Source organism: Limanda limanda, chromosome 2 (assembly GCF_963576545.1).
Source record: "Limanda limanda chromosome 2, fLimLim1.1, whole genome shotgun sequence".
NCBI lineage: Eukaryota > Metazoa > Chordata > Actinopteri > Pleuronectiformes > Pleuronectidae > Limanda > Limanda limanda.
This window is the reverse complement of record NC_083637.1, coordinates 1,828,737-1,854,437: the sequence shown is the minus strand read 5'-3', so window position 1 is coordinate 1,854,437 and position 25,701 is coordinate 1,828,737. Positions and strand designations below refer to the sequence as shown.

The following is a 25,701-nucleotide window of genomic DNA, read 5'->3' as shown; positions in this document are numbered from 1 at the left end:
TCACATCTCGTTGGGGCCCTTCATGCCGGAGTCCTTCGCTGACACCGGCGACGCCACCATCGCCAGGATGCACTGCGACGACTCGCAGTGACCGTTCAGACCCGCGGTACCGGGAGGCCCGGGCACGCCGTGCATCCCGGGAGCGCCCCGAGGTCCCCGCTCGCCGTCCCGCCCGTCGTTGCCGTAAGCCGGTCGACCCGATTCACCTGAGCATCGGAAGTAAGAGAACGTCACAAATGTCTCCAAGACCCTATAATAAATATGACTTGTGGATCTAAAGTGTTTTACACACTTTCTGAGCTGCTCATCCAATCCACTGAATGACGCTGAGTGAGAGTCAGAGGACTGAGGGCACAGGTCTGAATTGTCTCAGTCATACTTGTTGTTTACCTGCTTGACCGGGCGCTCCGGGTGCTCCTTTGGGTCCTCGCGCTGTGTGTCCTCTGTCTCCTCGGTCACCGTGGTCACCTGCCGAGCGGACACACGTGACACAGAGAGGAAGTTCATACTCAGAGTTCAGACTTTATCTGTTGCTTCATTACAGAATTCAATTATACGACTGTTCTTTGATCAAACACAAAGGTAAAACACCCACAGTTTGTTTCCAGTCCAACAACGTTCACACTCAAAGCTCCAGGTGTTTGTAGAGTTCGCTAATCAGAATCTCACCTTTGGGTCCTTTGCGGCCCATGACCCCGGACGGACCCTTCAGCCCCGGCAGTCCTCGAGATCCGGAGTGTCCGGGGAAACCGTTCTCCCCAGAGGATCCCGGGGGTCCAGGCGGGCCGGGGGGGCCAGGCAGCCCAGAGACTCCTGACTCAGGCCTGCTCAGGCTGGCTGCTAGCTGGGCCAGCTGCTCTGTGGCGCGGGAGGACAGGGTTCAGACTTGAGCTTTAGTCCAGAGTCACTGGGTTTCACTCAGAGATCGATTTGAGTTTGAGTTTCATGTAGATTCTAAGAAACAACTTCTTCCTTATGTTAAAAGTTTAACTCATAAGTTACACATTCAGGAGTGCGTTTGCTTCTCTTTAACACAAAGGCCGAAAATTGAGTATTCACTATTTTTCAATCAATGTCAAATGATTAGAAAAACGTGTTCCCGCCTGGAAATAATCCCATGACCATGCAAACACTTACCTTGCATCACCCTCATGCAAACTTGTTTGATGTGTGTGTCTGTCGGTGCTTTTCCCTGCACACAGACAAAGCGATGACAGTGATGAGCAAACATCAGAAAGTCTCCTTCAGAAACGTTAGAATCTGTCTTTTATCATCACTTGCATAAAACCACCAGATTGGGTCCCTTGATTATCACGAGGTCTTACCGCTGGTCCCTGGGATCCGGGGAGGCCCGGCACCCCCCCGTCGCCCTGCATGCCACGCGGCCCCGACTGGCCCGACTTGCCCTCTTTCCCTGGCTGTCCTCGGCCCCCCTCGGGTCCTTTGTTTCCCGTCTCTCCTGGTGGGCCGGTCTGCAACCGACACATTGAAACAACAGATGAGCTACAGAGCGCCACCTTGAGGTCAAACATGTCCGTCGGTGAAAACTTGGTGAAAACATTCATACGTTTTTCGGACTTCTTGAAATTCTCCTGAAAAGCCATGACACATTAAGACCCAAAGAGCATTTCCTAAGAAAGAGACTGAAACCAGTAACATTTAGCTGGTTCTGTCTGGTAGATCTGATCTGCTTTTGTCAGCCTGTCACACAATTAAGGACGTTTCCAAAATCAGTATTAATTTTATGAAATGTTCTGAGTTAAACTTCCGTCAGTCGATACTATAAACAAGAAGTCAAAGAACTTGCTTTTGTATAATTTAGTTTTACAGATTTTGGGAATAAAGTGCTTTAAAAACTTAATAAAGCTGCGTTAGCTTATAATGAAAAACTCAAGTTATCCTGTGATTTTACTTCCGACAGCTGCAGGACGTAAACAACAGCTGGATCTAAATCAGACAACGTTAAGACATAACTAACTAATTAGTAACTAATAATCATATGAGAGTCGTGTGGTCAGCGGACAGGTGGAGGTGTGGTCATGATGTTTAGTGAACGTACCGATCCTTTCTCTCCGCCTTCTCCTTGTTCTCCCTGGAAGAAGAAACACGTATAAACAACAGAAAAGGTGGGATGTGTAAAAAACAACTGCTCCCACACATTCATCAGACTTTTTCAAATCTCAATATGACGTGTAACTTAAATCGGAGTTTCAGTCCTGCTGTTTGCTGACTCATCATTAAACTGCGTTCAGTCGTCCATCACTCACCAGGTCTCCTCTGTCTCCAGACGTCCCCTCGGAACCCGCCGGTCCCTGAAGGAAAGACAGGGACAGATGTTTGGCTCTGAATCTGAGGATCAGAATGTGAACATGTGATATTAAGACCTAGAGGAACGTACCTGCTCCCCTCCGGGTCCGTCCAGACCGACTGCTCCCTGACGGAGACAAAACACAAACACTCTTTAGAGGATCTGAGTCTGTTGAAGAGGAAATAACTAAATCCATTGAATCCTACTCGTAGCTTTCTGAGGTTTCTCTCACGTTACAGATGTTTCTGATCCTGATGTGGACTTGAGATTCAAATTGGATCTCACCTCATTCAGATTGAACTTTGAGATTTTAAGAAATGAGACTCATTCTGGATTCTTCATACTAAATATTCATCAGGTGGATCAACAGCGTTTTCCAATCAACAGAGAACTGCTGCTGCTGCTGCTGCTGTTGTTGTTGTTCCCAAATGAGTTTTCAAAATCCAAATTTGCAATCTGATGTAATTTTTGTGCAGATCTGGATACTTTTGTCACTTCTTCAGGTGTAATTGCTTCGTCTCTGATTGGTGGAACTTGCTGTTACCATGGAAAGTGTGAAAGTAATGTCGGCTCCAATCGGACGCCTCAGCTTTACTTCACGTTTACCACAGGACGACTAAGATTTGTCTTAAGTTTTTGCTCTTAAAATAATTATCTTCTGTCTTGTTTATCTTTTTACATTTTCTAATATGTTTATTTGTTCTGAACAAAAAGGTGTTATGGTCTGAATTCATCTGGGATCTGGTTCCAGACTCATTTGATCCGACAGCTCTCACCCTGTCTCCTGTCTGACCACGATACCCAGCGGGTCCAGGAAGTCCTGGAAGGCCCGGGTCCCCTTTGCCTCCCTGTGAAAACACACACGTGAGGAAATAAACTGTTAAAAACACACACACACACTCAGAATCATAACACACAACCACCACCACCTTGACCACATCTAGTGAAAAAATAAAAACAGGTCCCTCCTCGCCCGCCTCCACCCGTCAGATGCCTGTGGGCGTTAGTGGGCGCTGGTGGTGGCGTCCAGTGAGCCCACCACCTTCAGGCATTCCTGGGGAACAGAGAACTCTTTCAGGGCGTCTCAGCTCCTGTTCCTGCCCCGGACCCCCCCCCCCCCGAGCTCCAGAGAACCCCCCCCTGGGCCTCAGATTTCTGTAACAAGAGGCCATTCATGCTCGCTGGCCGCTGGATTACAGACTCAACTGCAGGGACAGAAGTTCATCAAGCAACGACCCTCTGTGGTAGAAGTTCAGCCGTGTTGAATAATATGTTCAGGATGGAGACGCTGTTTAAACACACTTTGCTCTTCAGGGTTCGATGAAGCGAAGCCGAAACACTTCGTCTCACGACTTCCACCCGACCTGTTTGTTTTCATGTTGATTTTAATAAGAGAAGTTGCTTTCAGACGCAGAGAGAGAGAGGAGCTGAGTTCATATGGTTCAACGTCCACGAAAACCTGCTTTTACTGTTTCATAATTCAATGGTTTTATCATTATTATTATTTATCTTGTGAAAGTTTTATTGTGGATCATATTATCGTAACTTTCTTTTTTTGTTGTCTTTCTGAATTTCCTCTGTAGAAAATCAATAAAGGTCGATGTGATCGTGTCTGGTCTTTTATTGTTGTGTTGTGTTGTGTCATGTTGTGTCTTGTCTTGTTGTGTCTTGTATTTTATTGCTGTGTTGTGTCTTGTCAAGTCATGTCATGTTGTGTCATGTTTTATCTTGTCATGTTTTGTCTTGTCTTGTCTTGTATTGTTGTGTCATGTTGAGTCTTGTCATGTTGTGTCATGTTGAGTCTTGTCTTGTTGTGTCATGTTGTGTCTTGTCTTGTCATGTTGTGTCTTGTCTTGTCATGTTGTGTCTTGTTGTGTCACGTTGTATCTTGTCTCGTTGTGTCGGTTGTGTCATGTTGTGTCATGTCTTGTTGTGTCTGGTTGTGTCACGTTGTATCTTGTCATGTTGTTTCTTGTGTCATGTCTTGCTGTGTCTGGTTGTGTCACATTGTATCTTGTCTTGTTGTGTCTCTCATGTTGTGTCATGTTGTATCTTGTCTTGTTGTGTCTGGTTGTGTCATGTCTTGTGGTGTCTTGTCTTGTCATTTTGTGTCTTGTTGTGTCTTGTTGTATCATGTTGTGTCATGTTGTGTCATGTCTTGGTGTGTCTTGTTGTGTCATGTTGTGTCACGTTGTATCTTGTCTTGTTGTGTCTGTCATGTTGTGTCATGTTGTACCTTGTCTTGTTGTTTCATGTTGTGTCATGTTGTTTCATGTTGTGTCTTGTTGTGTCTGGTTGTGTCATGTTGTGTCATGTTGTGTCATGTCTTGGTGTGTCATGTTGTATCTTGTCTTGTTGTGTCTGGTTGTGTCATGTTGTTTCATGTTGTGTCATGTTGTTTCATTTTGTGTCTTGTTGTGTCTTGTTGCATCATGTTGTGTCATGTTGTGTCATGTTGTGTCATGTCATGTTGTGTCACGTTGTATCTTGTCTTGTTGTGTCATGTTGTGTCATGTTGTGTCATGTTGTGTCATGTTGTATCTTGTCTTGTTGTATCATGTTGTGTCATGCTGTGTCATGCTGTGTCTTGTTGTGTCTTGTTGTGTCTTGTTGTGTCTTGTTGTGTTGTGTCTTGTTGTGAATGCAGCAGTAAACCCTAGTTTCTCTCTGTGTGAAACCTCCTCTGAACGAACCGTGCTCCTCTGCTTCCTGAGTGAGTTTATCGATCAGACGCTGAGTCTCTTACCCGAGCTCCTGGTGATCCTAGAGGCCCCTCGGGCCCTCGTTCTCCTCGTTCACCCTGAACAAAGAAAATACACAAATAGACAAATGAGTCAAAATGGAATGGAGAGAAAGTCCCAGGACCCTGAAGCTCGGCATTGTGGGTAACAGGAGGAGCACTTCCTGTTTGGAGGATTAAAAATGGTGTGAAATGTAGAAGAGACTCACTGGTCCGGCTCTGGGTCCGACTGGTCCGACCTCACCCTGCTCGCCACGCTCGCCCTGGAGACAGAGAACACCTCAAAATCACGAATTTGCTCATTTTCTGGATTAAATTGTAATTAACTACAGGTAGTTTCACACTAGATTCACTTTGAGGTTTCAACTGTTTCTAAACAATTTAAATTTGTTAAAACTTGCTTCAAACGAACCTGTTTCCCCGGCGACCCCATCAGGCCTGCAGCTCCTGGATCTCCTGTGCTGCCCTGGGGACAAATAATCACATTTCATCTCAGCTCATTCAGGAAGTTACCGTGTAGAAGTACAGCACTGTAGTTTGAATCCTACCTTCCCACCGGCGTGTCCCTTCTGTCCATAAGTGCCTGGCAAACCCTGCATGGAGACGGTTTGTGTCAAACATCAGCATCAACACAAGAAAAATACAAATCTCACACGACAGGAGGTCAGAGGTCACTCACAGGAAGTCCCTGTAGGCCTCCGTCACCTGGAGCTCCATTCTTCCCTGGAAGACCCTGAAGACAACGAGGGACGGATTGATTAAACACATCACTGACTGATTTATTTAAAGTACCGGTCTGCAGTGAGTTTACCTTGGTTCCTGGCAGCCCGGGTATTCCCTCCCGACCATCAGGACCCGGTAAACCCTGTGACAAGAGGCAGAGGAAAAACATGATGTTAATCACAACAAACACATTAATATCACAGGAAAACCAGCATCTGAGATTATGGACAAAAATTATTTAATTTAGCTTTAATTCTCTGATAACAACATGAAGGACAGAGACAAGGAACATGGATATTTAATAAGAAGGATGTCTGACAGGTAAACAGAACTGAAGGACAGTATTCCAGTTATGTGATTGATTGATTGATTGATTGATTGATTGATTGATTGATTGATTGATTGATTGATTGATTGATTGATTGATTGATTGATCGATTGTGGCTCTGATCAGATGAAGGGGTTCTCACAGCTTCTCCTTCAGGACCCGGCACTCCTCTGATTCCTTGTGGTCCTCGATCCCCCTACGAAGAAACACACAAGTTAACAACATTTAGAAATGTTTGTTTACAATAAAGTTAAAGGTTTTAAGAAGTGGAGAATCAATTCATTAATTGAAATACAGGATATAGTGTTTAAATCTTGGCTGTGTTTTTCAATCCGGTGGAAACAGGATGTGAAGACAGTACGTAGGCCGGACGCGTGTGAGTGAACTCAAACTGTTTGCGTTTCCACAGCAGCCGTTGTTACGTCTTCATGTTTCTTACCGACACTCCCCCCGGTCCAGCCTCACCTATGGCTCCTCTCTGGCCCAGGTCGCCCTACAGGATGGAATCAGTTGCGTCAGTGTCAGTGTGAATAACCAGGAGATGTCAGACGATGTGCTGGAGACTCACCGGGCCTCCCTGGATCCCCTGAGGACCCACACCGCCCAAACTCCCACGAGCTCCCTGTTTGGGAAACGGAAGTTAATTCATGGTTTCGTATCCAGGTGCAGAAGCAGGGATGAACTTGATTCACATGCTTTTATTTTGAAAGTGCTCATTGTTTAAGAGGTTTGAGCTTTTATCTGTTGCAGCGCAGACATGAGGTGGAACATATCAGACACGTGACGTCTTACCCTGTCCCCTTTGGAGCCCAATATCCCCGGGAGGCCTCTTGCTCCACCTGGACCCTAAAATCACTCAGCGGATGGAGAAGACAGACACAGAGACGTCTCATGTTAGCATGTTTGACCGAGCGTAGGACACTGACTGAGTGAGTGTGGTGAAGTATCTCACTGGTAGTCCCTGAGCGCCCACGTCTCCCAGCAGGCCTTGATCGCCCTCCTCCCCCTGAAAGTCAAGGAAACCTGGTTATGTCCGGATTATTAACATCTGGATCATTTTCTCTCACGCGTTAGAAACGAGGATGTCACCTTGTGTCCTTGTCTTCCAGGCTCACCGGATTCACCCTTGACCCCTTTGTGGCCCTGCAGGCAGGAACCAGAAGTCATTCATCTTGAAAGTGCTTTAACTCAGTGTCAGTCAGGGAGGACAAGTCCAACTGTGAACTCACCTTCATGCCCGGGAGACCAGAGTGTCCATTGAGACCAGACGGGCAGGCGTTAGGACACTGAAAAACACAACAGCCTATTTGAGGTCATGGAAGAGCCCTGCCACCAGGGGGCTCCACTGGCAGTGACCCCGTTAGAAAGAGCAGAAATTTACATCTGTGTGTTTTACCGTAAAATAAGTTTTTCACAACATAAAGGGTTTATTTACTAAAGCTTTTATCACAGTGAGGAAAACAAAGAGATTAATGGGACAATGAAATTAAACTAATTAAGGAGAATATAAACTCTTTCTTCAGATCAGTGTGGCAGCAGGTTCTCAGAGGTGGAAATGTTGGAGCTTCCTGTCGCCAAAAACACTAATAAATAGAGAAATGATCTATATATTTTATTGAAATATTGAATTTAATGATCAACTTAAAACATAGACTGTGAATAAAGATGGACGACACGTCTCAACATCCTCCCACTGTCAAGAAATGAAGCCAAAATATCCAAGATACGAACACTCGACCAATCAGGAGTCAGTGTCAGCTGTCAATCATGACGTCTCAGACAGTTTCTACATCAGCAAATAACTGATTCAAACCAAACTGATCAGAAAAATGAATAAACTTCAGTGAGAGAAGAACGACCTGAAATGATAGAAAACATCGCTGACAGATTATTTATGTCTACTTAGATTTTTTTTTCAAATTTTGGTGCATGTCCAATCTACTAACATGGAGGAGGCAGGGTTTCTGATCTAAACTATAACCTGCCACCAAGCGGAGAGCAAGACACTTTTTTGTCATCCATCTTTATTCACATTTAATGATTTGAAAACTTTTGTCAGTGGAGTGAACATGAAATTAATACAAAAAGCCATTAAAACCTGTTTTGTAAATATTTTGTGAGTTAACTTTCCGTCTGGGATCAAACTTACCAGGTCTTCTCCTTGATAAACACCCGCAGGTCCCTGCTCAGACAGAAAAATACCGTTATTCAACTTTTTATTCAGCACAGATCATATTTCACAGAACAAAATCATAACTAAGAACAGAAGCTGGATATTTACCCGAGGCCCGGCGGCACCAGGAAGTCCGACCTGACCTCTCTTCCCTCTCGCCCCCTGTGACACGTCAACGTTTTTATTTAGGTAAGAATATTAAAACTCAAAGCATCTTTTTAATGTTTTAATCACCTGCCGACTTTTTTTAAATTTTATTTTAAATATGAAAAATACTCACAGGGCCGCCAACTTTGCCCAATTCCCCCGGGAGCCCGTCTGTACCAGGGATACCCTGTAAAAAAAAACATTCAAAATTCATAATCATCAAACAAGTCAGGTAAATGATTCTCCGTGTGTCCATTAACAAAAAGATGAAATGCTGTTCAAACATCTGATTCTGTTAATTAAACTGTATTTATAACAAATATTCTCCCTCTCTGCTCTTTAATACGTGAGATGTTCTCCTTTTACACTAATATATGACCTGTATTGAAGATTTTGTATCTTTTGTATATTTGTTGCTATTATTTCAGTGTAGTTCTCATGTTGGTCTTTGCTGGTTCCTACCAACAATATATTTTAATATTTAATTTTGTATTTATGTTGTGTGAAATAAACTAAACTAAATTGAAGTCATAAGAAAACTTGACATAGTTAAAAGAATGTACGTTTCTCTGATGTCAGACTGAAACTTGTTGGATTAAAAGTTTATTGCTTCCATGTGGATGAAGATTCAAATCTCATCGTCTTTCACCTGCAGATCCTTTTATTATGAAACAGGATAAACAACCACAGGGATTCAAACATTGAAGCTACTCACATCGAGTCCGTCAGGTCCAACCCCCTGAGAGAGAAACACAGAACCACATGACGAGTGAGCAGCAGAAATCACAAACTGATTACAATCATATTATCAGTATTATTCTATTATTTGCAGATATATAAACACAACTATCTTCACACCAATGCAGCAAATTATCCTTACTTTGGGTTCAGTGCACAATCTGCTCTGATACTGACCATGTTTATGTGGTTTTATCAAAGACATGACAGATATGAGATGTGATAGCTGAAGGTATAAACGATCAAAGAGGTTATTCTCTGGACTCACAGGCTCTCCAGGGGTCCCTCGTCCTCCAGCGTCTCCCTGAAAACAGGAAGAAATAAGATCTGACGTCAGAAACATCTTCTCGGTTCAGTTCAGAGAAGTTTATTAAAATTCCTGTCTCATCCTCCGTAGTTCCTCCAGACGGGGCGTCAGGAAACAGAATTGAAACAGTGTTGACGTGTCCACAGAACCACTTCGGTGACTGAGGATGAATTTACCTTCAGTCCCTTTGTGCCGAGTGGACCTGGATCTCCAGGAGGTCCCACGGGTCCCTGCAGGCACACGTCATGGGATCAGAAAAGCACAGCAGCTACACACACACTACACAACACCTGGTGAACTTAAAGAAAACCACTCAAGGAAGTCAAACAAATAGTTTGGTTTGGTTCAGTTAATCAAACTAAATGTTGAGTTCTAGTGAACAAAACTACTTGTTTCATAAATAAAGCAATTTGGTTATGTTTAGTAAAAAAATTTTAATGTTACGGTTTAGTAAACAAAACGACATGGTTATGTTTAGTTAAAAAAAACTACTTGATTAGTTATACGCGATAAAACTATTCGTCAGATCACCAAAAGTCCACAGGATTTGTCAATTATCAATAAAATCGATCTAAGAAAATCATAGACCATGTAAACAACACATTGTGATCTTTGGCATTATTATAATTATTATTATTAATAGTAGTAGTACTACTACTAGTAGTAGTAGTAGTATTAGTACTGTACTTTATACTTTGACTTGAGGTCTTCTCGTCGTGTAACCACAGCAAACCCAGGAGCAGGATCTGAGGTTATTTAAGGATCACGTCCGAGTTTTCAAGCTTGTCACTTCTAATCGGGGTAAATCACCATGGTAACTGATGCTGAACAGTGAACCAGCTGGGGCGCAGGTCAGAGATCCACCCGGAGGCAGCAGAGCGCAGAGGAGGGACGAAGAAGAGAGAGGCAGGATGGTCATGTACAGTAGATGGCGGTAATGCACCTTGATGTTAGTTACCAGCCGCCAGTAAACCCGAATAAAGAAGAAGAAGAAGAATCAAAGCACAGAAAGGCGCCGCCTACTGAGGGAGGATGTGGCGTTAGCCCCGCCCCTCACTTTCCCCCTCCATTAATAAACGTTCAAACCAAAATGTACTCGAACAAAGTCGACAACGACGAAGACGACAAGATCTTCGTCCTCGTCCATTTGGACAAAGTCAGAAATGAATCAAAGACTAAAGATGCAGATTATTTCTGACTCGCCGCTGAATTCTTAATATTTAGTATTTTCAAACTTCTCCGTCTGAGCCAGTTCCTGTGAAGCTGCTCCTTCAGCTCTCTGCACCATCACCACAGCCCAGCACACTGAGGCCAGTCTGTGTCGCCTCTCCCAGCAGACACTCCTCTCCTGTCAGCCATGTCTGGGGCGGCGGCCCCCCCCCGACACCCCCTAGAGACCGCTCACAGAAAGCCCCCTGTTCCTGTCAGGAAGCCACTCCCCTCTCTCTCTCCTCTAAATGGGCAGAGTGATTTATTCAGGGAACGTTTCTCTCTTTTAACTGGGCCAAGACAAACTTCTCCCACAGCAGCAGATCTGAACGTCTCAGATCTTACACCTTCAATACATCCTCTCATCGGAGGCTGAGCAGCAGGAGTCTCCTCTGCTGGATTCAAACCTCAGCACAGCCTCAGAACAGTTCCTGGAGGATGAACCTGAATCCGTCCAGTCTGTGTCTGAGTTGGAAGAGGTTGCTCCACTTACGTCTGCGCCCGGGAGACCTGCAGCTCCAGCAGCTCCGTCTTTGCCGTTATCGCCGTCAGGACCCTGGAAGCAGAAGTTCATTCCTCATTAGCTCTGAGTGTTTCAGGTGTAATGACTTCAGCCCTCGTTATCCTCTACAAGTGAAGGGAAAGAAATGAAACGTCCACTCACTGGTCCCCCGCTCACTGTGGAGTCTTCTCCTCTGTCGCCCTGAAGACACAAAACAAGGAGGGTTGAGAAGATGGATCTGGGTTTTTAAACTTTGAGATCTTGTTTGAGTTAACGACCTTAGAGGACACTGAGATCGTTCTAACCCGACATGCGTCTAAGTCTACATTTTAAAAACTGTCATGGAGGTTTTTCCACTATTTTTGAACTAGAAAAAACAATAAATCAATTAAATGAGCAATTAAAACATGAAAATCCAACTGGAATCATGGAAATTGAACTCAGGATGAGGAACTAGTGCCTCATAGTTTCACCCGATGGTGCAGCTTGTAATCTTTAAGTTTCATGATGAAGCATTTCAATAAAATGGCTGTAGTTTCTCTGCATGCTCTCATGTGATAAATCATTAATCTGAGAGTAGAATTTATTGTCACTTCATCGCAAAGAAACGTAGTGAGGATGAGAAATGTTTGTTCTCAGAGTTAAAACTTCTTCTGTGTGAACGAATGAAAACCGGCTTCCCTGAGGTGATGAACCCAGAAAGTGAACCTGGCGACTGAGGAGAGAAGCAACTCACATCGATGCCGTCCACTCCGGGAACGCCGGCTACACCGGGCGGGCCCGCGGAGCCTCTGGGACCCACCGGGCCCCTCTGGAAAACAAACAGAGAAATCAGTTTATAACCATGAAAATCATCTCTAAATATCATCCGCTGCTGGAGGAGGAGGAGGAGGAGGAGGAGGAGGAGGAGGAGGAGGCCGCGGTTTGAAGGGCAGCTCACACAGAGTCTCATTGTCTGCGTGAGGTGGGGGGTGTGGGGGGTGTGGGGGTAAAGGTCATGAAACTAAACCTTGTTTCCTATTATAGAGCCATTATACCACCTAAGTAACTGCATGTGTTCAGGTTGTGCTGCTGTCTGGAGCTCAGTGGAGCCAGGTGAGCACACACACAACCACGGTTCAGCTTTTACCTCATCATCATAAAAATATAGATATTTATAAAGAATACAGTTTCTGAGAACATGCATTTATACGTTTATTACTTTAGATTCACCCAGTTTCAACATTTACATGTCCCACAATGATTCTCATGCAATAACAATGTGAAAAGAAAACAATATTTTACACTGGAGGTTATTTGCTTTTGTGAAAAACCTCATGTGGAAGAAAATCTGATGATAAAACCATAAAATATGCAAAGTAGATTTGAGCGCCTGAAATTGTTGAAGAGATTTAAGTGGATTATAAAAAGGCTTTAAAGTCTCTCACTGTTTGTTTCTGAACAAATGTGAAGAAAACCCAAATACTCTTTACTGATCAACAGAACCAAGCAGAAAGTGGAAAACTAAATATCAAACAGGAGATTAGAAACAATAAAACATGAAGGTACAGCAGAAACTCATCATGTAGACGCACACATTCTCAGCTTCTTGCTTATCTTTTATATTCATGCATCAGAAATAAAACTCTCTACACTAACACCACTGAGCTTCTTTCCCAGGAGATACAAGTAGTGAAAAGAAAGAGCACCTGTGTCTCACCTGAGCCGAGCAGATCAAGAGGACTTGCAGTAAAATCACCAGTAAAGACGCCCGACAGATCCTGGACAGAGACATGGTCGTCCCGCGGCTGAGGAGGACGCTCACACTCCTTCTTCACCCAGATTAGAGACGGGCTCACGGACGCTCCACCTGTCAGTCTCCCCCTGAATAAAACCCCACCGCCTGCTGGAGGAGGAGGATGTTAGAGAGTCCTGGTTATTCATGAGCAGCCGGGGAGGAGGAGGAGGAGGAGGAGGAGGAGGAGGAGGAGGAGGAGGAGGAGGAGGAGGAGGAGGAGGAGGAAGGCCTTTACTTTTACTTTGAAATTAAATGAAGTTTAAAGCTAAAGTTCCAGTGGAAGGTGACCATGACAAAGAAGAAGTTAGATATTATTCTTAGCCTCCAGAAAACAAAGTAAACTATCTATCTATCTATCTATCTATCTATCTATCTATCTATCTATCTATCTATCTATCTATCTATCTATCTATCTATCTATCTATCTATCTATCTATCTATCTATCTATCTATCTATCTATCTATCTATCTATCTATCTATCTATCTATCTATCTATCTATCTATCTATCTATCTATCTATCTATCTATCTATCTATCTATCTATCTATCTATCTATCTATCTATCTATCTATCTATCTATCTATCTATCTATCTATCTATCTATCTATCTATCTATCTATCTATCTATCTATCTATCTATCTATCTATCTATCTATTTATCTATCTAACTATCTATCTCTCTATCTATCTATCTATCTATCTATCTATCTATCTATCTATCTATCTATCTATCTATCTATCTATCTATCTATCTATCTATCTATCTATCTATCTATCTATCTATCTATCTATCTATCTATCTATCTATCTATCTATCTATCTATCTATCTATCTATCTATCTATCTATCTATCTATCAATCTATCTATCTATCTATCTATCTATCTATCTATCTATCTATCTATCTATCTATCTATCTATCTATCTATCTATCTATCTATCTATCTATCTATCTATCTATCTATCTATCTATCTATCTATCTATCTATCTATCTATCTATCTATCTATCTATCTATCTATTTACCCATCTATCTATCTATCTATCTATCTATCTATCTATCTATCTATCTATCTATCTATCTATCTATCTATCTATCTATCTATCTATCTATCTATCTATCTATCTATCTATCTATCTATCTATCTATCTATCTATCTATCTATCTATCTATCTATCTATCTATCTATCTATCTATCTATTTACCCAGCTATCTATCTATCTATCTGTCTGCCTATGACAATATAATATAATATAATACGAGCACGTTCCGTGACCAATTTTGTGTCAATTGGAGAATGTTACCACAACTTCATTTTCACACTGATCAGTAGGTGGCGCTGTGACCCTGAGGAAATATTGACACATAGAGCTGATCGGGCTTGAACTCTGATCATGAGACAGAAGTTTGGTGGTGATAGGACAATGCAGAGTGGAGTTATGACAACATCGTCTCCTTTGGCGAAGGATGAACCTCCGCCGTACCTCAATGTTTACACGGTTTGAGGAAATGTCCCAATTCCGAGAGAGAGAGAGAGAGAGAGAGAGAGAGAGAGAGAGAGAGAGAGAGAGAGAGAGAGAGAGAGAGAGAGAGAGAGAGAAACGTTGTCGTTTTCGGTTGTTTCTGGGATCAGATAATAGTAAAAATTGGCTATAAAAATGTATTTAATAACAATAATAATAACAGGCAACACTGCGATTTGGAGTCAGACGTGTTGAAGTGAGTTTGGTGGAAATTATAAAAGATCATAACTTCTGATATTTTTTTATGTTTTGAAAGAAAAACACATGGACTGATAATACAAATCACACTTCTTGAAGTTATAATTTTCAGAATGAATAAAAGAATAATCAGACAGTGTATGACCCGAGTCTTGATAGCTTTACATAACTATTTCATATTTAATGTATAAAACACACCTGGGTATTTCCTCAAAATGACAAAGCTGAAGTTACATAATGAAACTAATTGATGACGGTTATAGAATTAAATGTTTAAGTTATTTTACTTCATCAAATATAGTTTATAAGTATCATAAACATAACACATTTTTAAAAATGTAACGTATTCATATTCGCAGATCATAACAAAAATGAACAAAATATCTAATGATCAATATTGAAACGATCCCTCTGAAGTCCGTGCGTCGCAGCGTGCGTGTTGCTCTGATGATGAGGGGGCGGCTCCATCATATCTGGAGCCTATCACACACACACACACACCCACAGTCATGTGATTTCCAGTAACTGCAGAGCGGCTGGACACACACACAGACACTCACACACACACACACACACACACACACAAACACACACACACAGAGTCAGGCGATTTCCAGCAGCTGCAGAGCGGATGGACACACACACACACACATGCACACAGACACACACACACACACACACACACACACACACACACACACACACACACACACACACACACACACACACACACACTCACTCACACTCACACACACAGAGTCACGTGTTTTCCAGTAACTGCAGAGAGGGGGAGGAGCCTCCAGTGAAAGTGTTCAGACTCGTTCTAACTTCAAGCAGCAGACGGAGGAGACGTGAAGTCTGAGGCTGGTGAGTGTTCAGCAACATTTATATTATTCATTCATATTATTTTACAGTCAGTGTTTTTCACTGGATCCCAGAGACAGATGTGAACAGCAGGTCTGGAACAAAGAGAATTCAAAGGACTAATTAACAGAGTTAACTCACAGTTTCACTCTTTAGCTTCATCTGTTCATCAAGTGTTTAATAACAGAACGTGTTTTCACCATCATACGTTACAGTCACCTGAGTGTGTGTGTGTGTGTGTGTGTCTGTCTGTGTGTGTGTGTGAGAGAGAGAGAGAGCCTTTTGTCCTTCCTGAGGTTCCTGATGTGTTCACTGTATTTCCTTGTATATAAGACGTCCTGTGTACTCAAATAGATACCAGTTCTACAAACTATGAAGCCCTGCATCTATTTCACAATAAAAACATTTAAAAATAAATGAATACATTCAGTCGACAGAAACGCTGGAGTGCTTTTATTTTGAAATGGGTCACCTACAGGAAGTGTTGCAAATATTTGTGTTTGTGACGTTTTCAACAGATAAACATTGAAACTGGTCTAAAGATCATTTCACTGAGTTCTGCTGTAAACTGAGCGCAGAACCAGAAGGAAATAGACCAGACCTTGAATATCTAGAAGAGCAGCGCGGCCTGAACCACAACTGAGCCGCAGCCGACCCGGTGCAACATGGACGAGGACACTTCAGAGCAAGTTGGACCCTCACACACAAAGTAAGAGACCTGCTACAAACATGTGAAGCTCCAAACTGAATCCTCAGAGAATGAACCAGTGAATGATGTGTTCTGAATAAAAACATGTTTGTGTTTGCAGAGGTCAGGACCTCATAGTGAGAGCAGAGTCTCCAGGGTCCAGCTGTCTGTCTCTGAAGAGTGACTGGTCCAAACATGAGCCTCCAAGCTTCAGTAAAGAACCTGGACCCTCACACACAGAGTAAGAGACCTGCTACAAACATGTGAAGCTCCAAACTGAATCCTCAGAGAATGAACCAGTGAATGATGTGTTCTGAATAAAAACATGTTTGTGTTTGCAGAGGTCAGGACCACAGACTGAGAGCAGAGTCTCCAGGGTCCAGCTGTCTGTCTCTGAAGAGTGACTGGTCCAAACATGAGCCTCCAAGCTTCAGTAAAGAACCTGGACCCTCACACACAGAGTAAGAGACCTGCTACAAACATGTGCAGCTCCAAACTGAATCCTCAGAGAATGAACCAGTGAATGATGTGTTCTGAATAAAAACATGTTTTTGTTTGCAGAGGTCAGGACCACAGACTGAGAGCAGAGTCTTCAGGGTCCAGCTGTCTGTATCTGAAGAGTGACTGGTCCAAACATGAGCCTCCAAACTTCAGTAAAGAACCTGGACCCTCATACACAGAGTAAGAGACTGTTTCTACTGTGACCTGCTCTGAAGAGGATCTAGTTTCCTCTAGTGTGGCCCATGCATTAGGACACAGCTTCATTGAAGTTGGTGACTAATCTCTCAGAATCACTCAAAGAGCTCACACCTCCACCAAGAACCAACACGCTCCTTATGAAACCACTTTGAAATCCACTAGAAACTCATTTGGTTTTGGATCTGCACCAAAATCCAAACACTGGTAAACCTCAGTCCTCTGAACATGTCTGTGAAAGAGGAACCCCCACTCACCCCCCCAATCTGGTTCACAGACCACAACCTTCAAACCAAGTTCACTGGGAATCTGTTGTTATTTATAATCCCACTAACGAACCAACCAGCACACAAACATACTGGGTGAAAACAAAACCTCCTTGACAGAAGTAATGACAACCTGTGACTGTGACATGTGAGTTATCAGGACATGTCTTCACAGGGAGAGGAAGAGGAGTCATGTTTCTGAGGAGGAGCAGTCGTCCTGCTGTGCTTCGTGTCAGGACGTCCTTAAGGATCCAGTCTCCACCAGCTGTGGACACTGGTTCTGCAGACAGTGCATCACCTCATACTGGGACCAGTCTGGTTCTTCAGGAGACTCCTCCTGTCCCCAGTGTGGAAAAAGATCCAGAACAGGAGCTGGAGCTCAGACAGCCGGTCAGAGCAGCACTGTACATGTGTCTGCTGATGTCTTCACTTCTGACAACAGCACATGTGGTTTTATTTTGTTCCTTCATACAGCATCAACATTTAACATCGTTAGAAAAGCACAAAGTTAAAAAGCTTTTATTTTCTGTAGTTTTTCTGTATCTGATGAAAACAATCAGCAGATTCTCAGATTCTCTGTCTCTGACATTGTTTCTTGTCTTTCAGCAGATCGTGGTCTGCAGGAGGTTTTAGATGAACATAAGCTCAGTGTGAGGAGGAGATGTGAACATGTGACTGAAGGAAGTGATGCAACAGGAAGTAGAACCCTCCTCAACAGGATCTACACTGAGCTCTACATCACAGAGGGACAGAGTGAAGAGGTTAATACTCAACATGAGGTGAGGCAGCTTGAGACAGCTTCCAAGATGAAGATCCTCCACGACACTCCCATCAGGTGCCACGACATCTTTAAAGCCTCCACTGACCAGCAGAGCAGCATCAGAGTCGTCATGACCAACGGCGTCGCTGGCGTTGGAAAAACCTTCTCGGTGCAGAAGTTCACTCTGGACTGGGCAGAGGGTTTAGAAAACCAGGATGTGGGTCTGCTGACTGTGCTTTCGTTCAGGGAGCTGAACCTGGTGAAGGACCAGCAGCACAGTCTCCTCACGCTGCTCCGTGTTTTCCATCCAGCGTTACAGAAGCTCACGGCAGAGACGCTCGCTGTCTGTAAACCTTTGTTCATCTTTGACGGCCTGGATGAAAGCAGACCTTCTCTGGACTTCAACAACAAGGAGTTTGTGTCTGAGGTCACACAGAGGTCATCAGTCAACGTGCTGCTGACAAACCTCATCCGGGGGAATCTGCTTCCCTCGGCTCTCGTCTGGATAACCTCCAGACCTGCGGCGGCCAATCAGATCCCTCCTGCATGTGTTGACAGGGTCACAGAAGTACGAGGCTTCACTGAGGCCCAGAAGGAGGAGTACTTCAGGAAGAGATTCAGTGATGAAGAGCTGTGCAGCAGAATCATCTCACACATCAAGACGTCCAGGAGCCTCCACATCATGTGTCAAATCCCAGTCTTCTGCTGGATCAGTGCTACAGTTCTGGAGCACATGTTGACCACAGACCAGAGAGGAGAGCTGCCCAAGACCCTGACTGACCTGTACTCACACTTCCTGCTGGTTCAGACAAAGAGGAAGAACAACAAGTACGGTGAGGGACATGAGACGACTCCACAGCAGCTGACAGAGGCTGACAGGGACGTTCTCCTGAAGCTGGGGAAGCTGGCACTTAAACATCTGGAGGAAGGAAACATCATGTTCTACCAAGAAGACCTGGAGCGGTGTGGTCTTAATGTCACAGAAGCCTCGGTGTACTCAGGAGTTTGTACTGAGATCTTCAGAAGAGAGTGTGTGATTTTCCAGAAATCAGTCTACTGCTTTGTTCATCTGAGCGTTCAGGAGTTTCTGGCTGCAGTCTATATGTTCCACTGTTACACTGAGAGGAACACACAAGAACTCAACAACTTCTTGGGAACATGTGAGGAAACAGACAGTACCTTCTCCCTGGATGACTTCCTGATTACAAACATGGAGGAATCCCTCACCAGTACAAATGGTCATCTGGACCTGTTTGTTCGCTTCCTTCACGGCCTCAGTCTGGAGTCCAACCAGAGAGTCTTAGGAGGCCTGCTGGGTCGGACAGAGAACAATCCAGAGATCATCCAGAGAATCATCAACAACCTGAAGGAGATGAAGAGTTATTACCTTTCTCCTGACAGAAGCATCAACATCTTCCACTGTCTGACTGAGATGAACGACCACTCAGTTCATCAGCAGATGAAACAGTTCCTGACGTCAGAGAACAGATCAGAGGAGAAACTCTCTGAGATCCACTGCTCAGCTCTGGCCTACATGCTGCAGATGTCAGAGGAGGTTCTGGATGAGTTGGACATGAATAAGTTCAACACATCAGAACAGGGTCGATGGAGACTGATCCCAGCTTTGAGGAACTGCAGGAAGGCTCTGTGAGTCCAGACATGATCAATAACATGTTCAATCAGTGGAGATGAGTCGTTCTTCAAATACACTCATTGTGTGTGTGTGATTGTGTGTGTGACTGTGTGTGTGTGTGTAATTAAGTTATTATTATTATATACATAAACATTGTCATTGTTCTCATATACAAACGAGAACAACTAGATCAGATGTGGAGGGTGAAATCCAATGTGATCACTTTGCTGGAGTTTGAGGGTTCAGACATACGACCATGTGGGGTCCAAGGGAGGTTATTGTATATACTGTTCATATATATATATATATATATATATATATATATATATGATCAAACAGGTAGCACAGAGTGAGGAGACGATCACTGAATCACTGACGGTTCCTTGAAACTGAAGAAGCAGGAAATAAAGTTTATTCTTCCCACCCTGTGTTTGCCCTCCAACAAAAACCAGTGCAGTGTCTGTCCCTCCAGGTTTCTGGCATGTTGACTTCACAACAACATGAGGTCACTCTGACCTTTGACCACTGAAATCTAATCAGTTTATCTTTGAGTCCAAATGTGAAGAAATCCCCTAAAGACAGACTTGAGATATCATGTTCAAAAGGCCATGGACATGTTCTGTGACCTTGACCTTTGACCTCTGACCACCTGAATCTAATGAGTTCCTCTGTTAGTCTGAATGAACGCTTGAACCAAATCTGAAAGGATTCTCTTGAGGAGTTTTTAGCAAAAAGGGGATTTACCAGGGTGAGGGTCACATGATCACGTTTTGTATGAATGTTGTGTTTTCTGATTTTATTCTAACAGATTTGATAATTTCTTTAACTACAGACTCAGTGATTGTGAACTCTCAGAGACTCACTGTGAAGTCGTGGCCTCAGCTCTGAAGTCCGACCCCTCACATCTGAGAGAACTGGATCTGAGTAACAACAACCTGCAGGATTCAGGAGTGAAGCTGTGTTCTGGTCTGGAGAGTCCAAACTGTCGACTGGAGACTCTGAGGTCCTTAAATCCTTCTTCACTTTTCAGACTTTCTTTCTTATTGGGTCATTATGAAAGTGTCAGTAAATAACATGTGGACTGAGGCCGAGCACTCGTCCTCCTCAGGTTTTCAAAATAAGAAACATTCTTATTGAAACACGTTGGACAGTTGATAAATATAGAAACAAACAGGATGTGACATCAGCACCATCCCTACTTTAAACAGTGTTTAATTACACAAACCTGCTCAGTGACCAACACAGAGAAGAAGCTGATGAATGAAACCATGGTCCAACATGTCTGATCTGATATTTATCTTCAGGTCACAGACTGGACTGAGGTCAGCAGCATGTTGAGACTCTGTGTTGACATGATGACGATCCACAACAACAGGAGGACACATTCTAATATTCATATTTCTTTATCCAGGTTGTATCAGTGCAGACTTTCAGAGATCAGCTGTTCTTCTCTGGCTTCAGCTCTGAGGTCAAACCCCTCTCATCTGAGAAAACTGGAACTGAGTCGAAACAACCTGCAGGACTCAGGAGTGAAGGAGCTGTGTGGTTTCCTACAGAGTCCAACCTGTCGACTGGAGACTCTGAGGTCAGTTCACTGACTGACTTTTTTAGATCTTATATCTATAAACAGCATTTATACACAATTTATCTAATTTAATTCTAATTCAACATAATTCCTCTTCATACATAACTTCAATCAATTAATTAATTTATTCATTTATTAATCTGTGACATTTTAAATATTCAGCTACTTGTTTAAACACTGGGTTTAGTTCTGGATTTCCTAAACTGATCTGCAGGACAGAGACTTGGTCCAAATAATCTATGGTTATGGAATCAGGACTCGTTTTTAGTCCAACATGTCTGATTTCATATTTATCTTCCATGTTATGAGTCTGTGCTGACATGAATATGTGTCTGTTATTTTCACACATGAACTCAGTTTAATTTACAGTTAAGTTTTATTCTTTATCCAGGTTGGAGAGATGCAATCTCTCAGAGATCAGCTGTTCTTCTCTGGCTTCAGCTCTAAGGTCAAACCCCTCTCATCTGATAGAGCTGGATCTAAAAGACAACAAAGAACTGCAGGACTCAGCAGTGAAGGAGCTGTGTGGTTTTCTACAGAGTCCAACCTGTCGACTGGAGACTCTGAGGTCAGTTCACTGACTGACTTTTGTAGATCTTATATCTATAAACAGCATTTATACATAATTCATCTAATTGAATTATAATTTAACATAATTCCTCTTTACACTTAACTTGAATTCATTAATTAACTAATCTGTGACATTTTAAATATTCAGCTACTTGATAAAACACTGAGTTTAGTTTTGGATTTCCTGAACTGATCTGCAGGACAGAGACCGGGTCCAAATAATGCATATCAATTAAATCAGGACTTGTTTTTAGTCCAACATGTCTGATTTCATATTTATCTTCCATGTTATGAGTGTGTGTTGACATGAATATGTGTCTGTTATTTTCACACATGAACTCAGTTTAATTTACAGTTAAGTTTTATTATTTATCCAGGTTGTATCACTGCCTTCTGTCAGAGATAAGCTGTTCTTCTCTGGCTTCAGCTCTGAGGTCAAACCCCTCTCATCTGAGAGAACTGGATCTGACTAAGAACTTCCTGCAGGACTCAGGAGTAAAGGAGCTGTGTGGTTCTCTACAGAGTCCAACCTGTCGACTGGAGACTCTGAGGTCACTTCACTGACTGACTTTTGTAGATCTCATATCTATAAAACAGCATTTATACTCAATTTATCATTTCATTCTAATTTAACATAATTCCTCTCCATACATAACTTGAATCCATTCATTAATTAATCTGTGACATTATAAATATTCAGCTACTTGTTAAACATTGAGTTTAGTTCTGGATTTCGTAAACTGATCTGCAGGACAGAGACCGGGTCCAAATAATCTATTTGTACTAAATCAGGACTCGTTTTTAGTCCAACATGTCTGATTTCATATTTATCTTCCATGTTATGAGTTGGTGCTGACATGAATATGTGTCTGTTATGTTCACACATAAACTCAGTTTAATTTACAGTTAGATTTTATTCTTTATCCAGGTTGGAGGAGTGCAGACTGTCAGAGATCAGCTGTTCTTATCTGGCTTCAGCTCTGAGGTCAAACCCCTCTCATCTGAGAGAACTGGTTCTGAGTATCAACGACCTGCAGGACTCAGGAGTGAAGAAGCTGTGTGGTTTCCTACAGAGTCCAACCTGTCAACTAGAGACTCTTGGGTCAGTTCACTGACTGACTTTTTTAGATCTCATATCCATAAAACAGCATTTATACACAATGTATCTAATTTAATACTAATTTAACATAATTCCTCTTCATATATAACTTGAATCCATTCATTTAGTAATTTGTGACATTATAAATATTCAGCTACTTGTTAAAACACTGACTTTAGTTCTGGATTTCCTAAACTGATCTGCAGGACAGAGACCAACTCCAAATAATCTATTAGTACTGAATCAGAACTCGTTTTTAGTCCAACATGTCAGATTTCATATTTATCTTCCATGTTATGAGTCTGTGCTGACATGAATATGTGTCTGTTATTTTCACACATGAACTCAGTTTAATTTACAGTTAAGTTTTATTCTTTATCCAGGTTGCATCACTGCAGACTGTCAGAGATCAGCTGTTCTTCTCTGGCTTCAGCTCTGAGGTCAAACCCCTCTCATCTGAGAATACTGGATCTGAGATACAACGACCTGCAGGACTCAGGAGTGAAGGATCTGCTTGATCTACAGCAGAGTCCAACCTGTCGACTGGAGACTCTGTGGTCAGTAGATGGTTGGAGTCAGTCCACGCTGCTTTCATCAGTATTTTACTAAACACAGTCAGTATCACAGATCCAGGGTCTGTGCTACCAAGCAGGATTTGTGGTTATCAGGTGAACTTCAGGTTTAGTTTTTTCAGTCCCACGAATTTGTCCACTTCTTAACGAGGTAAATCACCATGGTAACTTCTGATGAACGGCTAACCTGCTCCAGGTAAAGTTGGAGATCAACCCGTATAGAAGCTCCGCCCACTGACCACAGTTACTCTCCTTAAAGGGACGGATAAGGGAAGTTTAAATCAACGTCTGGTTGGTTCAGTTGATCTCTAACTCACCCAGAGACAGTGAGACAGTTTGTGTCCTCGGAGTCAGTGAGACAGTGTGTGTCCCCAGAGTCAGTGAGACGGTGTGTGTCCTCAAAGTCAGTGAGACAGTGTGTGTCCTCAGAGTCAGTGTGTGTCCTCAGAGACAGTGTGTGTCCTCAGAGACAGTGAGACAGTGTTTTTCCTCAGAGTCAGTGAGACGGTGTGTGTCCTTAAAGTCAGTGAGACAGGTTGTGTCCTCAGAGTCAGTGTGTGTGATCAGAGACAGTGAGTCAGTGTGTGTCCTCAGAGTCAGTATGTGTCCTCATAGTCAGTGAGTGTCCTCAGAGACAGTGTGTGTCTTCTTCTCTTCCACTCGTCTTGTTAGTAAACAACAGATTCAGATCTCGTGGCCTCGAGTTATTTATCTCGTTCACACGTTATTATGTCGTGGTCACGTAATATATTTTTACCTGATGCCACCAGGGGGCGCTGTAACTTACACAAGCTGCAGCACAGCTGACAGCCTCACACGAGGGACAGAGACGGTTTCGTCTTCATCTGATCTGAGACAGTTTGTTCTCTCACTTCATCAGTGAAGAACTGATCAGGTGGATCTTTGTCACAGCTCTGAGATCAGTGGGACTGAAGCCTCTCCTCATCACCATGGTAACCAGGAGCTCTTTATACAGAGCAGAACCTCTGCTGAGGTCCATCTGTCTCATCTGGTCCCAGTTTGTCAGACGCAGATGTTCATCAACACACAGTGAAACATGTCTTCACCTGTAACAGCAGGAAATCCACCTCTCAGGTGTCCACTCTGCACTTTGACATGCAGAGGACACACACTGAGCTCTTAGCGTGTTCATTCCAACACGTGAACATGAAGCAGAGAGGAAGCTGCTCCACCTCTGAACAGGACTGAAGTCCCTGCTGCTCTTTCTACTGGATGTGCTGCATCACTGACTCACAGCTGATGAAGTGAGTCTCTGTGACACTGATGTCTACTTCTCTCAACAGGTGGATGTCTGACTGAAGCTGAGTGTGAAGAGGACAGTGTGTGTGGACGGAGGCTGAGCTGTGTCCTGAGGATCCAGAGGCTGAAGCAGCAGCTGCTTGTGTGTAGTCTCCAATCTACACAACCCCTAATCTGCATGTGTTTGTGAGATGAAGCCGGAGCACCTGGAGAAAACACGTGGAGAACATGCAGACTCCACACAGGAAGACCCATCTGAACCGGATTCAAACCAGCAACCTTCCTGCCCCGATTGTGTTTATTCACATGAAGAATGTGTTTATTGAAATGACACAACACAAGCAGAATATATAAACCCTCTATAAAGAGTCACACACAGTGTGTTTAAGTTTGTCTTTATTATTTTCCACCTTTGTCCCTCAGTTTGTCTCCATGTGTTTAGAACCACATTCTGTGTAGATGTTTGTTTATGATCTTAAAGTTCCTGGATTCACGTCACAATTGATTTAGTTCAACACAAAGTTAAACACATTGAAATCACTTTGAGTTTGTTCTCAGACAGCAGAACATTACAGATCTGATTCTTTGATAAGGCTTTATGGTTAGTTTATGGGTGCTGCTCCTCTGCTATGGTGCTTATATAGAGGACAACACTTGAAGGAACACTGGTATAATCATTACAATTGATATTTCATTCATTAAGTTTTTCAAAGATACTGAAACAACCTTTAAGTTATTTATCTTTGAATACATGTAAATATATGTTTGTGTCATATTAAAATCATATTTCTTCATGTGACCGACTGTCACCAAGTCCCTTGTGTCTATATACACTGTATATACATATAGATATATATATCTATATGTATATATAGTCCCTGATTCTGCCAGAACACCTGAACACAAGAACCTGCTGAATGTTGCATCAGTAAAGATACAGACACTGATTCACATGTTTTTATCTCATTACACCAGGATCACTGGTCTTATTAGAAAATCTGTAGAACAGAGAACTTCTGTCTCACGTTTATTCTT

The 25,701-nt window shown here is 42.9% G+C and overlaps 2 protein-coding genes across 2 annotated transcripts; one reads left to right on the top strand and one right to left on the bottom strand.

Annotated features, from left to right (window-relative positions):
* Window positions 1-12,949, bottom strand: col9a1a (collagen, type IX, alpha 1a). The gene is made up of 32 exons (XM_061066805.1): window positions 12,875-12,949; window positions 11,912-11,986; window positions 11,338-11,376; window positions 11,167-11,229; window positions 9,641-9,694; window positions 9,426-9,461; window positions 9,135-9,158; window positions 8,553-8,606; window positions 8,381-8,434; window positions 8,249-8,281; window positions 7,329-7,385; window positions 7,189-7,242; window positions 7,052-7,105; window positions 6,892-6,945; window positions 6,668-6,721; window positions 6,539-6,592; window positions 6,242-6,295; window positions 5,860-5,913; window positions 5,728-5,781; window positions 5,597-5,641; window positions 5,461-5,514; window positions 5,258-5,311; window positions 5,055-5,108; window positions 3,085-3,156; window positions 2,399-2,434; window positions 2,268-2,312; window positions 2,060-2,092; window positions 1,326-1,472; window positions 1,138-1,192; window positions 670-858; window positions 391-468; window positions 1-206 (listed from the first exon to the last, which is right to left on the bottom strand). Exons 1-32 carry the CDS (start codon window positions 12,947-12,949, stop codon window positions 1-3), a joined length of 2,064 nt encoding a protein of 687 aa, XP_060922788.1.
* A 255-nt stretch (window positions 12,950-13,204) lies between these two features.
* LOC132997580 (NACHT, LRR and PYD domains-containing protein 14-like) lies at window positions 13,205-25,469 on the top strand. The gene is made up of 9 exons (XM_061067459.1): window positions 13,205-13,235; window positions 17,737-19,594; window positions 20,389-20,583; window positions 20,992-21,165; window positions 21,557-21,733; window positions 22,113-22,286; window positions 22,664-22,837; window positions 23,218-23,391; window positions 24,711-25,469. The coding sequence occupies exons 1-9, from the start codon at window positions 13,205-13,207 to the stop codon at window positions 24,724-24,726; spliced, it is 2,973 nt and encodes a 990-aa protein (XP_060923442.1). The 3' UTR covers window positions 24,727-25,469.
* The last annotated feature ends 232 nt before the right edge of the window (window positions 25,470-25,701 follow it).